Source organism: Chaetura pelagica, unplaced genomic scaffold, assembly GCF_000747805.2.
Source record: "Chaetura pelagica isolate M959 unplaced genomic scaffold, ChaPel_1.0 scaffold85, whole genome shotgun sequence".
Lineage (NCBI taxonomy): Eukaryota > Metazoa > Chordata > Aves > Apodiformes > Apodidae > Chaetura > Chaetura pelagica.
Genome location: NW_009953505.1, coordinates 1,228,425 through 1,242,881, shown reverse-complemented (window position 1 = coordinate 1,242,881; position 14,457 = coordinate 1,228,425). Strand labels below are relative to the sequence as shown.

Genomic DNA, 14,457 nt, shown 5'->3' with positions numbered 1-14,457 from the left:
AAGATCAGTTCTGTATCACGGTTCTGTCTGGATACATGGATTCTTGGAACATCCAGCAAGGACCACAGTACCTACCACAGCAAGGCTGTGTACATGATTAAGAAAAGCATATACTTAAGTGTTCTGCTAGACAGAAATCTATAAAATTTCACATGGGAGGATAAAATTAAACTGTGTCTCTAAACATCTATTTTTACCAGTGTAAAAATTTAATAGGTATTCTTTGATGCATGCAGAGGACTCCACTCTCTTATCTCTCTTCTCTATTCATAACATCATCCATAACATCTGAGCACATAACAATCTTTGATGTACACTGTCTCCTCCTCCATTAAGTAGGAAAAGACTACTATCCACATTTTGTAAGTCAGGAACTGAAAGCATAGATATTTGCCAAAATATAGATTTCTGGGAAAGCAAGAGCACTTAACTGCTTACTTAAAATTGCCTCCAATACCTAGGATTCTCTGCAAATAAATACCTCTAAAACTAATATCAACATTATGAAAAAGACATCAACTTGGATTTTAACACTGATCAACCATTTTATTCCCTTGTTAATATCAAAAACTATTAAAAAATAAATCTGAATTCTCCATCTCCTTCAAAAAAGAAATTAAACTTCCATACTTGTTCATATACTTGAACCATAGATCCTGCTAGCTGATGTATTTTTGGTAAAGAACCCCAAACAGGGTGATTCTTTAGGTTTTTCTGTAGTACAGGTTCCAAGTAGGCACTATAAATAGCTTGCAGTTGGTCTCTTTCTGGATAGCTACAAAGGAAAAAAAAACAAGTAATCATTATGGACTATCAGTGTTAATTTTTTAATTTAAAAGATTCAAAGATATGTACATAATTGCTGAGAAATCGTGAATACCACCACTACTCAGCAGCAAAGTAAAATTATTATTTTATTGCAACAGGCCACATCTCAGAAATTTTCTAAATATATCTGTGTGTTCAAACTTAAAATCAAACAAACTTCTTTTAAATTTCCCTAATTTTGTAAACAAACAGCACCTTAATATAAAGCTGCAGAAAGCAGTTTACTGAAAGCAAAATCATCCAACAGAAAACATATTTCAAGCACTTGACTACCAACAGGTAACTACATAATGCTCATTACATGATTTCTAGTGCCAAGAGGCGCCAAACAGCAACAAATCTGAACATCCCAAACCATCAGAAAAGATGAAAGAACAGAACAGCCACATCTTCATAAAGACTAAACTGAGCAAGGGCCCTATAAACAGAGGCTGAATCCGAGTTCTGAAAGTCAAACTACTTTCCACATACTTACTCAATTGTGCAGAGACGAACAATTGAAGTAAATCGGGAGGTCAGTTTATGTCTCCCTAATGTTCCTCCAGCAGACATGGAAGCCACAATTTGGATGTTTTCTAAACCAACCCATTCCAGATTCTCATCATAAAATCCTTGATATGTAAGAACCTTTAATAATTAAATAAACATTTAATTAAAAGAAAGTCAACAGAGCATTGTACCAAAAAAAATTAACTACAACAATAGTGAGACTTATACCATTATTACCAGAGTTGTACTGCTCCTCCAGTTTGTCAGCTGCAACCTTGCTGAGCGTACACTCTGGTCCATTGCCCAGACGGTTAACAAAGATGTTAAACAAGCTTCCAAGTACTCTTTGTGTCACTGATCACCACTCTCTGGGCTTGGCTGTTCAGCCCCTTTTCAGTTCACCTCACTATCTGCTTATTTGGCAGCTTTTCTGTGAGGATCGGCATCAATGGCCTTACAGGAGTCCAGACAAACTAAACCCACTGTGTTCCCCTAATCTACCAGGTATGTCATTTCATCATGGAAGTTTATCAAGTTGATCAAGCATGGATTGCCTTTAGTGAATCCATGTTGACTACTCCTGATGATTTTCTTGTCATTCATATGCCTACTGCACTATTAACTCATTGAAGAGAGCACTGTCTTTATTCAATTAGGCATGTAAGTCAAATGGTATCTTATTTCTGGCTGACACCTACATATTCTATCAAAGTACAAACACAACTAATGTCAATACAGATGCAGGATGTCAACTTTGAAAATAACCAATGTAGGTATTTACTACATACACTAAACTATTTCCTGTATATTTGTCTCATTATAAATAACAGACATAAGTGTTCACCTGCTGCAGAAAAGCCACTAGAGTGCTTGTTCCCCATTTATCAGGTTTGGGTAGATTTATATCCTTCAAGTACAAAACCAGCCTTTCACAGTCCTTTGGTCTGTACACTCGCCCAGTGTTTGTACTGATTACAATGCAAGTTTGACTTAGTTTTTGTATAAGATGTTGAGAAGTAGTTTGTGCACTGCAGTGGATGGTAGCAATCTGAGTGGATCGGAGTTGAGAAAATGCATAATGAAGCAGCATCCTAAAAAAGCAAGTGTATACATACACATATGTATAATTAATACATAAATGCATTACAATACCATGTATCCAAAGTTATTGTATATTTATGTGCATTGTGTATCTTTTAAATTAAAATACATACAGTACATACTGGATTAATATAATAGTTGATGCATGAGGCTTGCTGCATTAAACATTCTTGCCTTTAAAATTGTAGCATTTTCCATTCAAGAAATTCAATAGAAATGTAGTATACAATTAGACAAAATAAACCCCTAGCCTAAATACGTTGTATACAGTGATCCAACCTATCTAGATGAGGAGCCTAAGACAGGCAATAGGATGAGCTAAATTCAGTTGCTGGCACACAAGCATCTAGTGCCTCTTGTGATGATACCTCATGTGCCTTTCAGCTGTTGTTCCATGACAGTACAGGTTTTTCAGACATACAGTTTCATACCTAAAAAACCTCGTTCAGATGACTCCGATGCATAGTGGCAGCCTGAACTTCCCCTGTAAATCTTCATAAGAATTTACCTATTGCCACTACAAAAGTTTTGTTTCATTGATCACCTAAATATTCTAGCAGAAAGTCATATTACAAAAGCACTAGAAGCAAGTATTACAAACTTTATCAAATAGTCAGAAGTATATTTTTCTTAAAATAGGAAATATTTTTTACCCCTTTCCACATCCTTCAGGACCCACAAGAAGAAATGGCTGCTTATTGTTAAAGTCTAGCCATGGTCTAAAGTAATCTAAACTTCTCTGCATGTCAGGGGTTTGGATGACAGGAAGTGTTTGGATATTACTGAAGTCATCAGCTGTCAGATTTTCAGGCTTTTTCAGCTGATACAGCATTAGCTGTCCAGTGTCAGTGTTATAATATGTGTCCAGGGGCTTCCTCGGGTCTGGTGGAGATTCTTGTGCCCAGCTGAAGATCTTTGAAAAAAACAAAAATACAGCTTCTGTTAAATCCATACTCCTAATGACAAAAACTACAATTTCAAGATAGTCTAAAGAATGTTCAGAGAATATGTCTGTAAATCAAATGTTTAATCCTTCAATTTGGTAGTTTTAAGGCTGCCTTTGAAAATTCTTTCATGTTATGCATATGCTTTATAATTAAGTCCTTAAATACACAGTAACATACTACTCTTACTCATACTACTTTCTCATAGTACAAAGAACAGAAAAGGTGTTTAGGCAACATACTTAATAATTACCATAAGAATGACAAAACTCCTTCACATGCATCAACAGCTAATTTCAGAAGACAAGTCTAAACTTTTACCATCTGCCCTGTATATATGTTAAAGCTCCAGGCTGTCTTTTGGAAGAAGTATTTCTTTTTCTCCAACACAAAATTGTGGAGATAACTACCCCCACGGACAGCCTTCTTTAGACACTACGGCCAGTACACCACATAGTTTTCCAACACTGTTGCCTAGTCATGATGCCCTCCAAGAATCTACCCAAAACCAAAACCACACCCCAGCATATACACTACATAATGCTGTAAGAACACCTCCCTGATGAGATGTAACAAAGTCCTCACATTATTTCCAGCATTCCGAACAGAAAAAACCCACTAAATAAATCTGCATTACATATACACAATGCATATACACACACAGTCTACTATAGAGGGTCCATAAGACAATATGGGCAGAGCCACCCATGCTATCCAAACTGGTTAAACTTAGCAGTGTATCCGTGAAACATGAAACATTCCTTTGCTTCCCAGCTCAAACAAATCAGAGCACAGATATTCTATTATTGTAAATTTGTATTGCAAGAAGACAGCAAATCGCTATTCCTACTACATATACTGAGAAATGTTTAATTAACTTGCTGAAAAAGATTACCTCTTTTGCAAATTCTTGCCGTGATTTCATGTTGAGATTGCCACCAAGACCACGTAACAAGTTAATAATAAACTGTCCACGGTCAGTACACCCATGAAGATGAGACAGTCCATTCATCACAGTTCCAACTAAACTTGTTTCCACCACAGAGTCATTCTGTAAATTGCAAGTTGTAGTAGGCTTAAATATATTTTTTAAAATAAATGTGATGTATCGATACCAGACTCATACTCATTTTTCTTTGACACTTGCACAAATTATGAGAGATCTTGATACTGCTGCGGTCCTAGAAAATTCAGTTCTTAAGCCCTCATTTGGGAGTTCTAGTTGTAGACTATGTATTGATGTAATTTAGGATAGGGAATCAGAATTTCCCTTACAGATTTTGAGAATCTATACAAACAAGGGGTAATGGCCTCAAGTTGAGCCAGGGGAGGTTTAGATTAGATGTTAGGAAGAATTTCTTCACTGAGAGGGTCATCAGGCATTAGAACAGGCTGCCCAAGACAGTGGTGAAGTCACCATTCCTACAGGTATTTAAGAGTCATACAGACATAGTAGGTAGCAAGATGTTTTAGTTAAGGACTTGTCAGTGTTAGGTAGATGGTTGGACCAGGTGATCTTTAAGGTCTTGTCCAAACATGGTCATTCTGTGATTCTATGTTAAATCAATATAACTGTATACTGGAAATATCTCTCAAAAATGGATTCTTTATGGATTTTGCTCTTTAGCCACAAAGGGAAATTGCAGCCTTAGGATCAATGTCATGATTTCTCCTCTGTATCCACCTGAAGATACCTTAGAAGTCTAAAAATCTCCATAGGTGAAAGAACCAAGGGAGTAAATAATACTAAAAACACAAAAGGACCACATGTGTTCCCCAAGGGGAGATTTAAGAGATTCTAGGTCTCCCAAACACTAGCTTACTGGCCATAGCAGTGGGGTTTTCTTCTAATGTTCTGTGCAACTGCTATCTGGCAGTGCATTTCTCCCCAACCTATTACAAGCTTCAGCCTACACTGTGCAGTTCTCAAATTTTATCTATTTTTTTTTGTTACAGCCAAAAAAAAATAAAAAATTCACCTTTCCATTTTTTGGATGTTGAGATTTTTCAGAACTTTGAAAACATAAATAAAAATATCTAGTGTGGAATATTAAAGACAGATATTAAGTTTCACAGAAATACATGTATTTCATTAGTTAAAATTGTATTAAATGTTTAAAAACTTCAAGTACAGCAATCAGTTTTTGGAAACCGGTAGGAATAGTTACAGGATTAATCTTCTTAAGAAAATAGCCATCAAAAAAGCACTAATATTGTTTAAATTAAAATTTTAAAATTAATATGAATTATTTCTTCAGTGTTAAAGTAGAAAAATGGATCATCCTTAACAGAGCCTAAAATTTGATTAAGTATTCAGTCACTAACCTTTTTCACAACCCAGTTTAAAGCCTTTTCAAAATAGTCCACAATCCAATTTTCAAGGTTGTGTCTGCATTCTTCAGGCTGACTTCTTAGCCAAGACTTTATCAGAGAATTAAGATCTGTATCTTCATCACTAATCGAAACCACATCAAAACAAGATTTAGACAAACACAAGGCATTCACATCTTCATATACACAGGTTGAAAGGAAGAATAAAACTCCAGGAAAAGTTCAGGGAAATACTTTAACAAGGACTTCTAACCAATATTTGAGGCCCCTAAGGATAACACACCAACAAAGAATCCGCTATGTCTCCTTCAAAAAGTCTGAGATGTATTAGCCAAAAGATTATAACATGAGAGCACAGAAATTAAATGCAACTTAAAAGAAACTTGATTCGCTTTGCAAGACTAAGCAAGTAATTAAATTGTTACATCCACTTTAGACAGTCTTTCAAGAGAACTAAGTATATTTGCTTACTTTAAAAGTATGTAATACTCCTGTGACTCACCTCAGAAAGATCATTCCCATTCGAGATATTGTAGCAGGAGAGGCACAACTAAGATCATGAGTTTCAAATATGAAGTTGACATTTGAGCCGAACTGAATTCTTTCTCCACTGGGCATAGTCAACAATCTGTTGTCATCCAAAACAGAATTCAAAGACTCAATCCATTCAGGATCAATGTCACCATCACAAATTATCCACGAAGTAACATCTATTTCCAGACACAAAAATAAAATATGAAAACCCAAAAAACCCCACTATAAAATATTGCCCCTTGCTATAGATTGACATTACTTAATACTTAGCATTCATTATAACTTAATTATATGTTCTATTAAGATATTCCTTACATGTTTTACCTTCAGCTGTTTATTTTTGCTTTTTTCTCACAACATTTGGAAAATACGTATCAGTGTTCTTGGCCATGATTGTCACACAAAAAAAATATTCTTACATTATGCTATCCACAGATATTAACATAATATTAAAACGTTAGAAAAAAAGAAACAATCACAGAAATGTAAGCATAGTGCTGCATGACTCCCTTGCAAACATACCTTGGGGTTCTCGAACCACTTGTCGAGCACTGTTTGTAAGCACTCCATCAGACCATTCTCTGGTGTCCATGTCAATATGGCCTAGCAACTGATGTCGAGGCATTGCTTTGGGATTCATAGTGTACTGTTTCACTACTTTCCCAATTTTACCAAGTGCTGTCTTTAGCATCCGCCAAAGTGTTGATTTACCTCCACCACTTGGACCTACAATAACTACACCCATTCTTTGACGTAGTTGTTCATATAATTCCAAAGCTTTCTTGATCTAGATAATAGAAGAGACAATGGCTATGTGAAGTTTTAAGGCTAAATCAATTATATACTTTTAAAGTGTTTTTCTAATTTACTTTGCATACATTTCTTAAAAAAATAGATATTTTGCAGAAGTAATTAAAATGATGATACTAAAGAATATCAAGAAAATTATGCATGTTAGAAGCATTTCACTAAATTACTAATATTAAAATATCCACCCTCTTTAGGTATATTTTTAATAAGAAATTCATGAACTCTTGAACTTCATTCAGCCCTACAATAAGTAAATATAAAAGAGACATAGAATGCTTGATAAAACCAAATGTTTACGTATTTAATTCTTTCACTGTCCAAAACAATTCTTGGCATTTCTACCTGGCTTGAATGAAACCGTGCCACATGTTCACATCTTAATTTTCTTTGCACTATTTTTTTTTTCATTACACAACTGACCTGCCATGCTTCAAACACAAAGACATATTTTTACATACATGTAATTAGAATCTATCAGTTAGCCTCACTTTTCATAAAAGATTTCTTCAAAAAGTAAATAGAAATTAGTCAAATTAATGTAATATAAATCAATTGTAATTCAGAATAAATCATATTGTTTTGTCTCTTTAGTTAATGTTTACCTGAGTGCTTATAATTTCCAAGTTTGCTTCTTCAAAGACTTGGTGTAAAGCAGTAGTTAACTCAGCATACTCCACATCATTAAAGTCAATGCCAGGAAATACATCTTTAACCAGTGCATCAAAACGCGCGCAGTCTGCAAACGTGAGCTTCGACATGGTATTAAGCCGCAGAGCCTGAACCACCATGTGACTTTCATTAACTGGAGTAATAAAATCAAAGAAGCCAGATCAGTTTAAGCTGTTTGTTGGGATTTTTTAAACTTGAAATACATGAATACTTGAGCCCATACTTCTAAAATGTCATAGCAAGGAACAGTGATAGGAATGTGCTTTGTGGTAATCCTTGTTTGGCAGATCCAAACTAAAGGAAATTAAACATTCTTTAAAGTTGTCACACCATTTGTTATGTCAAGATTTGTAAACCAAGGCTGCCTTCAAAACGTTTCAGATATATACTGTTTAAGAGAACAGAAAACAGTAGTTATGTTCTAACAACGTGAAATGCTTATCCATCCTACACTCTAAATTCCCACTCATCTAACATCTAAACAACAAACATTAATTTAAAACACCTTAAAAAAGAAAAAAGTAACCCAATCTAGTCAATACATTTTGATTATTTCTACCTGCCCTTACATTTGTCTCTGTCTACCAATCTGAATGTAATGTCATGTGACAATTTTAGCAAACCTCAAATAGAAATAAAGTTATCTGATTACTGATGAACAATGAAAGCATCAGATGAACAAGCTTCCTGCCCTAAGCCAAGAAAATGAGAGTCTGACAATCACTCAAAATCAACCTAGAATAAATTCCTGTCTCTATGTTCTTATCAAAAGAAACTCAATATAGAATATAACAACAGTCTTTCTGATCTCCTAATGCAGGAGGACCTTAACTTTTTTTCTTCGCTAAATTGCTTCCAGATCCAAGCTATGGCTTCTCAAAACTCCAGTGATGAAGAAAGCTGGAGTGAATGACACCCACACAATATCCAAAATAATCAAGTTTGGCACAGCCAACCTTACTTTCTTGCTTTGCTTCACTTTTCTTCATCTGATGAAGAAGATTGCCACAGCCTCTCAAAACAGTCTTCAGTGCTCGTAAACCCCAATCATAGTGCTGCTGTGGTGTCAGAAGCTCCCTAAATTTAAAAACAGCAATATTGTAACAGGTGACAAGAGCCTGAATTTTTTTGTTTAGCAAATGAACAGGCTCATAATATGGTTTTGGGCAAAAGAGAAACCAGTGAGTATATTCAACAGCTAATGTATTTATTACTATTGTCCCTAGTAGCATCCATTGAAACCTCTCACCTTATTTTCTCAAATACACAGCTACTTTCATTTAAACAATATAATGAGTATAAATTCAACACAGTGTTTGTGAGCATTCATATGCTCATATTCATACTTAGTGTAATAAGAAGAACTACTTCACCACATTGAGATTATAACTGCATTCCAGATATTATCACATTTGAACCTTCTAATATATTGCAATAGTTAAATTAGTATCCACAGAGATTTGCATGGTATACCATTCAGATTTAATTTTAATGTATTGAATGTAAAGCTTTAGAGTACTCTAAACCTGCGTTTTTTATGGATAGTTTTGTTTCTGACACACAGCTTTCTGCAATAGCCAAGTCATTAAACATTACAGATAGAAAGTATGTTTAGATTATATCCCTACAGCCATGCTTTGGCATAGACTAGATGGAGAAGAAACAAGATGGTAGTGAGTTAACCACAAAGGTCAATACTAAAATAAAAGCAGGAGAGAAGAGAATCAAAAAGATAACACAACTACAGAAAAAAAAGAGAAAGCTTACCTTGCTAGGTTAAAAATAGCAACCAATTTTCTACCAAGTATTTTAGCATCCTTAAAGCCTTCTGAATACAAAATCACTTCTGCAATGAGTTCATTGTCTGGATGAGTCATAGCAACTGGCCTGAAAAGTTGTTTGAGGTTATCAGGCAGTTTTTGTCTTCCTCCATAACCTTTTCCAGCAGGATTCAGAGTGATAAAAATTCCAGAATTATGATCCATTTCAACCTAGCATTAGAAGGGCATTATAATAGTGCATGATGATACAAAACAGTATTGAGAAATGTTGGGAGGACTATGTTTAGTTACAATAGTCAGTTTTTAAGTTTGACCAAGTTGTTTACAGACTATTTTTATACGAAGAAAATAAGTACATTTTGCTGTACCTTTTTGCCAAGCATCTCACATACAGGACTACGTGTCTTCAATGCATGTTGAATTGTCTGAATCTGCATAGATACTGCAGACAGTACAGCTTCCTCAAGTCTATTGAATTCATCAAAACAGCCCCAGGCACCACACTTCACTAAGCCCACAAATATGCGCCCCATTGACTTCACATCAATGCCCTTAAAATTAAAAAGAATACTATCAGAATTCAAATAACAACAATGGAGGACTGTACTCCCATCTATTAAAAAACATGTCATTGGATATATCCAGAAATTTCTAGCAGAAACTGACAAATTATCAGAAGTATTTGTAGAATATAATTTTTCTTTATGAAGTATGGACATAGATACCCATTTCCTAAATTATATGGAACCATATTTACCTCATCACAGTTGAAGACTAATACTTGTCTTCCAAGAAGCCCACCCAAGGCCTTCACTGACTCTGTCTTTCCAGTTCCAGCTGGACCATAGGGATTTCCTCCAAGGCCCATCTTCATAGCCTGAGTAAGAGTTAGGTAACACTTATCTGTCAAAGGTGTATAAACAAGTTTAGGAGAATTACCCTGCAGGCGAAAAAAAAAAAGGTATATATTGATAGGTGGACAGAAAATATTTATTATTTGATTTCATTAATTTCATTTATAGGTGATTCATTTGAAAATACAACACAACGGTCAAGATCACTGTCTTGATACGTATTTGAACTTTTTTACAGTTATGAAATTTTCCTGATTTTATGTCAAATGCCTAAACACAGTGAACATTTTTTTTTAGAATTACAGAACAGGGGTCAATACAGATTAAACTCCACTCTTAATATATAAAAGTAGCAGGCGTATTAGAAAATATTTATAGGATTATATAGCTGCTTTCAATAAAATTTACACTTACCCCATCAGTATCAAGAATGAAAATTATTATCGTATCATTTAGTATTTTCTGTGAAACACCATGCTAAGGACACAACAAAGTTGAAAAAAAATTGCAACAGCTGAGAGGCAAACAGCTGAGTGTGTGAAATGAGAAAGTGTTTGAGATACATATAAAAGCCACAAAATAAAAATAAAAACTACCACACCTGATATTCATAAGTATATTGGAGTTCAGCATCCACCATCTGAATGTAGCATTTTTGGTCTTTCATATAAAATCTCAGCTGCTTCTTCCAAGCCCAATCTTCAACATTGTGAACCTGAGCTTGATTTAGCTGTTTCACCACATCAATGTTATGAATGATATCAAGAATCAGAGCTTTAAGCTTGAGCTCAAGGATTCCTGATTCTGCAAATAACCACAAAAAAAACAAAACACAACACAACAGTGTAGAAGGAAGAAAGATTACTCATTCTCAAATTCCTTGTCCTGCTTTCTAGTATTTGCAATTTTATTAAATTGTCATTTCAATTATATACAGAAATATTATTTATTATCTAAAGCAAGCAGCATCAAATGAGAACCTGACAAAGAATGTGAATCACCATGTAGTTTCAGTCATTTAGATGTGATTTTGTTCTGCCTCTACACTCAATAGAGAAAAACAGAGGGTTTTCTGGAAAGCAATTTATTCCAGGAATGTTTACACCTTAAGTCCCCTTCAATCATCAGTGTAGCACAACCCCTTAATAGATCTGCTCAGGATCAGAAAACCATACTACATGCAATCTGGAGATTTTATTCAGACTAATTAGGGTGATGTAGAATGAATGTTCAAGAGCAGATTGGGTGCATTAAGCGTACATTGAAAACATACAGTTTAATTTTGTTTCCTTTCAATCCAATTTGTGTACTGCTATACTATTCCATGACAGGAATTAAACCAAAGAAAGAGGGCATAATCAGGCAACTCTCTTCAAAATCACAGCTTTTATCAAAATTAAAAAGTCACTGTATATGTATTATACAATAGATGGAATGAACACTCTTCTATAGCTGATGACATTTATCCAACAAAATTTCTTCACTTCCAGATTGCTGAAGGGAGATGATATGAATCCTACTCCTAATTAATATATCAGATGTTAATAGTTCACAAACACTAAACTAGAATACAGCAAGCAGCTATACAAATGTGGTGGAAGATTATCAACTAAATGTCAAATTGAGTCTTTTTATACATATAGGGTAAAAGCTGCCTTACCTAAACTACAATACAGAATTTAACATCTGAGGTAGCAACTCAAAGCCCCCCTCCTAGTCAAAAGAGAGGAATAAGCCCTCAAAGGCACAACTATTCTAACTCATTTGGATTATATAAGATTCAGAACAATAATGCCACGAGAATAAATAGTTTATTGCTTTTGCTACAGAGGTACTCAAGAATTATTAGTTCAGATGCAGATGTATACATCTAAGAAAAAGATAATCAGTTACACAGTTGAACAGCTTGACATAATGACTGGCTTGACATAATGTACTTCAATTGCTGTTTGGCCAGTTTCCATAATGAAACATAACACTAGAGCACAGCTCAGCAGGCAAGGACAAATGATCCGTTAATATATATAAACCTAAAAATATTAAAATTATTAAAAATCATTTGAGGTTTGCAAATACATAAATGCTCCACGATTATCTAAATAATCTAAATTTAAAAACATCGTTCACTCTGAAATATTAAATAAACTCATCTTGGCAATAGTAGATGGGTAACTTTATGTAACTCAACTTTATTAACTCAAATCAAGGCATATTTCCACAATTTCCTGTTTAAATAATCAGAAGGTTATATGCTATACAACTACATAGTCATTCTAAATAATTATATATTAATTATCATTTTTATACCTGTATTCCCAGTATCTTCTACACTAGTATCAATGCTAGTATAATGTTCCAGTTTAGCCATGAGTTCTAATTCTAATTGCTGCAGATTATGTTCTTTAATAGCACTTTCCACATCTTCAGTGAACTGAATTTGTTCTGCCAAGGAAAGAATCTTTGGAAGAGAAAATTCAAATTACATTTTATAAACAGAGAAGACACAAAGAAAAAAGTTTTTCAATTAATTTTTCAATTAATTTTTAATTGCTTATTATATCTGATATTTAAAGCATTTTACTGTACCATAGCCATCTTAAAACCGGACAAAATGTAGCAAAAGCTTGCAATGTAATCTAATACACTCATGGAGACAATCAAAAGCTGTCTGGATGTGGTCCTGGGCAAACTAGCTATAGGTGGCACTGCCTGAACAGGTGGGCTGGACCAGGTGATCTCTAAAGGCCACTTCCCACCACAACCATTCTGTGATTCTGTGTGATTCTGTGTTACTTGAGAAAATAGCATAAAAGAATTTCCTGTTCATGGCTATTTCTGCTTATTCAGCTAAGCTTTGGAAACTAAATTTTAATGAGACTCAAAAGGGCTTTTTAATGTTACTAAGTCTTAGCAGCCCTGCATACAAAATTCACTACCAACCAAGATCAAGATTTACATCAAATTTAATAAATATATGAATGCAAGACCAGGTGCCATGTAAAAGACTTGAGTATTTCAGATAAAACAGATTTTTTTGAGGTTATTTTCTGCCAAATCCATATGCATACTTTTTCATGAGACTTCAAAAAACAATATATTTGGTAAATCTAAGAGTACACAGTGGCACTACTGGACCAACTACTACCTGGGAAGGGAAGAGCGATGGATCGATTGAACCTTGCGATTTTTTCCCAGCATCAACACAGTCAATTAGCAGTTTTTTCAAGGTTTCTTTCATCTCCAAAGCCAAACTGCTTAGCCACACCTGACAAACAGATGAAAAAACATTATAAGTTACATTACAAAATAATTTCTCGAAGACACTTGAACTATACTTGGATGTGATTTTCTTACCTCCACATCCTTTGACAGAATAACTTTATTTCTAAGTGGCACAGTTTCTCCTTCTACAGACTTCATGGCAACTATGTATTTAAATTCTTCATCAAAGCTGACACTATTAATGCCTGTTAATCAGAAAAAGGCAATGAAGTTACATATTGTTAAAGTAAAAAATTAATTTCTTAGTGTCAAGTTGCAGAAACATTAAAAAACAAACAAACTGCAACAGATTATTTAGCTTTGATAAACCTTATTTCTAAACAAGTACATGTCACAAATTAAGATTAATGCATTACCAGCGAAAAGTTTTTTAAGATGAGACTGGATAACCAAAGGATTCGTGGCCTGTCCTAAAATTTCTAGTAAGTCATCATCTCCAATGAAATAGAATCTTGGAAAGGCAGAGCGCTTTTCCTATGCAGAAACAAAATAAATCAGTTTTGTTGATTTAAATTCAAACATTTTTACTTTCTTTCTAGAAAACTATATTAATGTCAGCTGTACCTCCAAAAACTCATTCAAGGATCGCTGACACCTCTGAAGCTGGTCAATAATGGTAATTAAGGTATTTCTTATTCCTGTCCTGGTATTCAGTGAAGTTATCCTATTGTCACTCTTGATATCTGACATAATGGATCTTGACAGAAAGAAATTGAATAGTTCACAAAACAATCATTACCATTTTAATCTGAATATGATATACAAGTAGCTATGCAAGTCTCTCAAATGTAATTTAATAACAACTGCTACTAAATTGCTAGAATTTCTCTACTC

General features: G+C 34.4%; 1 protein-coding gene across 1 annotated transcript in view; it reads right to left on the bottom strand.

Annotated features, from left to right (window-relative positions):
* DYNC2H1 (dynein, cytoplasmic 2, heavy chain 1) overlaps positions 1 to 14,457 on the bottom strand; it is a 157,499-nt gene that overhangs the window by 118,622 nt on the left and 24,420 nt on the right. Inside the window, exons 27-45 of the mRNA XM_009999379.1 lie at positions 14,188 to 14,320; positions 13,980 to 14,097; positions 13,696 to 13,808; positions 13,487 to 13,606; positions 12,649 to 12,799; positions 10,943 to 11,145; positions 10,245 to 10,427; positions 9,856 to 10,038; positions 9,474 to 9,697; positions 8,668 to 8,783; positions 7,640 to 7,839; positions 6,750 to 7,014; positions 6,196 to 6,403; positions 5,688 to 5,817; positions 4,258 to 4,413; positions 3,072 to 3,331; positions 2,162 to 2,408; positions 1,304 to 1,455; positions 631 to 775 (exon numbers count right to left, since the gene is read on the bottom strand). Coding sequence (XP_009997681.1) covers positions 631 to 775; positions 1,304 to 1,455; positions 2,162 to 2,408; positions 3,072 to 3,331; positions 4,258 to 4,413; positions 5,688 to 5,817; positions 6,196 to 6,403; positions 6,750 to 7,014; positions 7,640 to 7,839; positions 8,668 to 8,783; positions 9,474 to 9,697; positions 9,856 to 10,038; positions 10,245 to 10,427; positions 10,943 to 11,145; positions 12,649 to 12,799; positions 13,487 to 13,606; positions 13,696 to 13,808; positions 13,980 to 14,097; positions 14,188 to 14,320 — 3,307 coding nt within the window. The remainder of the gene's footprint in view (positions 1 to 630; positions 776 to 1,303; positions 1,456 to 2,161; positions 2,409 to 3,071; positions 3,332 to 4,257; positions 4,414 to 5,687; positions 5,818 to 6,195; positions 6,404 to 6,749; positions 7,015 to 7,639; positions 7,840 to 8,667; positions 8,784 to 9,473; positions 9,698 to 9,855; positions 10,039 to 10,244; positions 10,428 to 10,942; positions 11,146 to 12,648; positions 12,800 to 13,486; positions 13,607 to 13,695; positions 13,809 to 13,979; positions 14,098 to 14,187; positions 14,321 to 14,457) is intronic.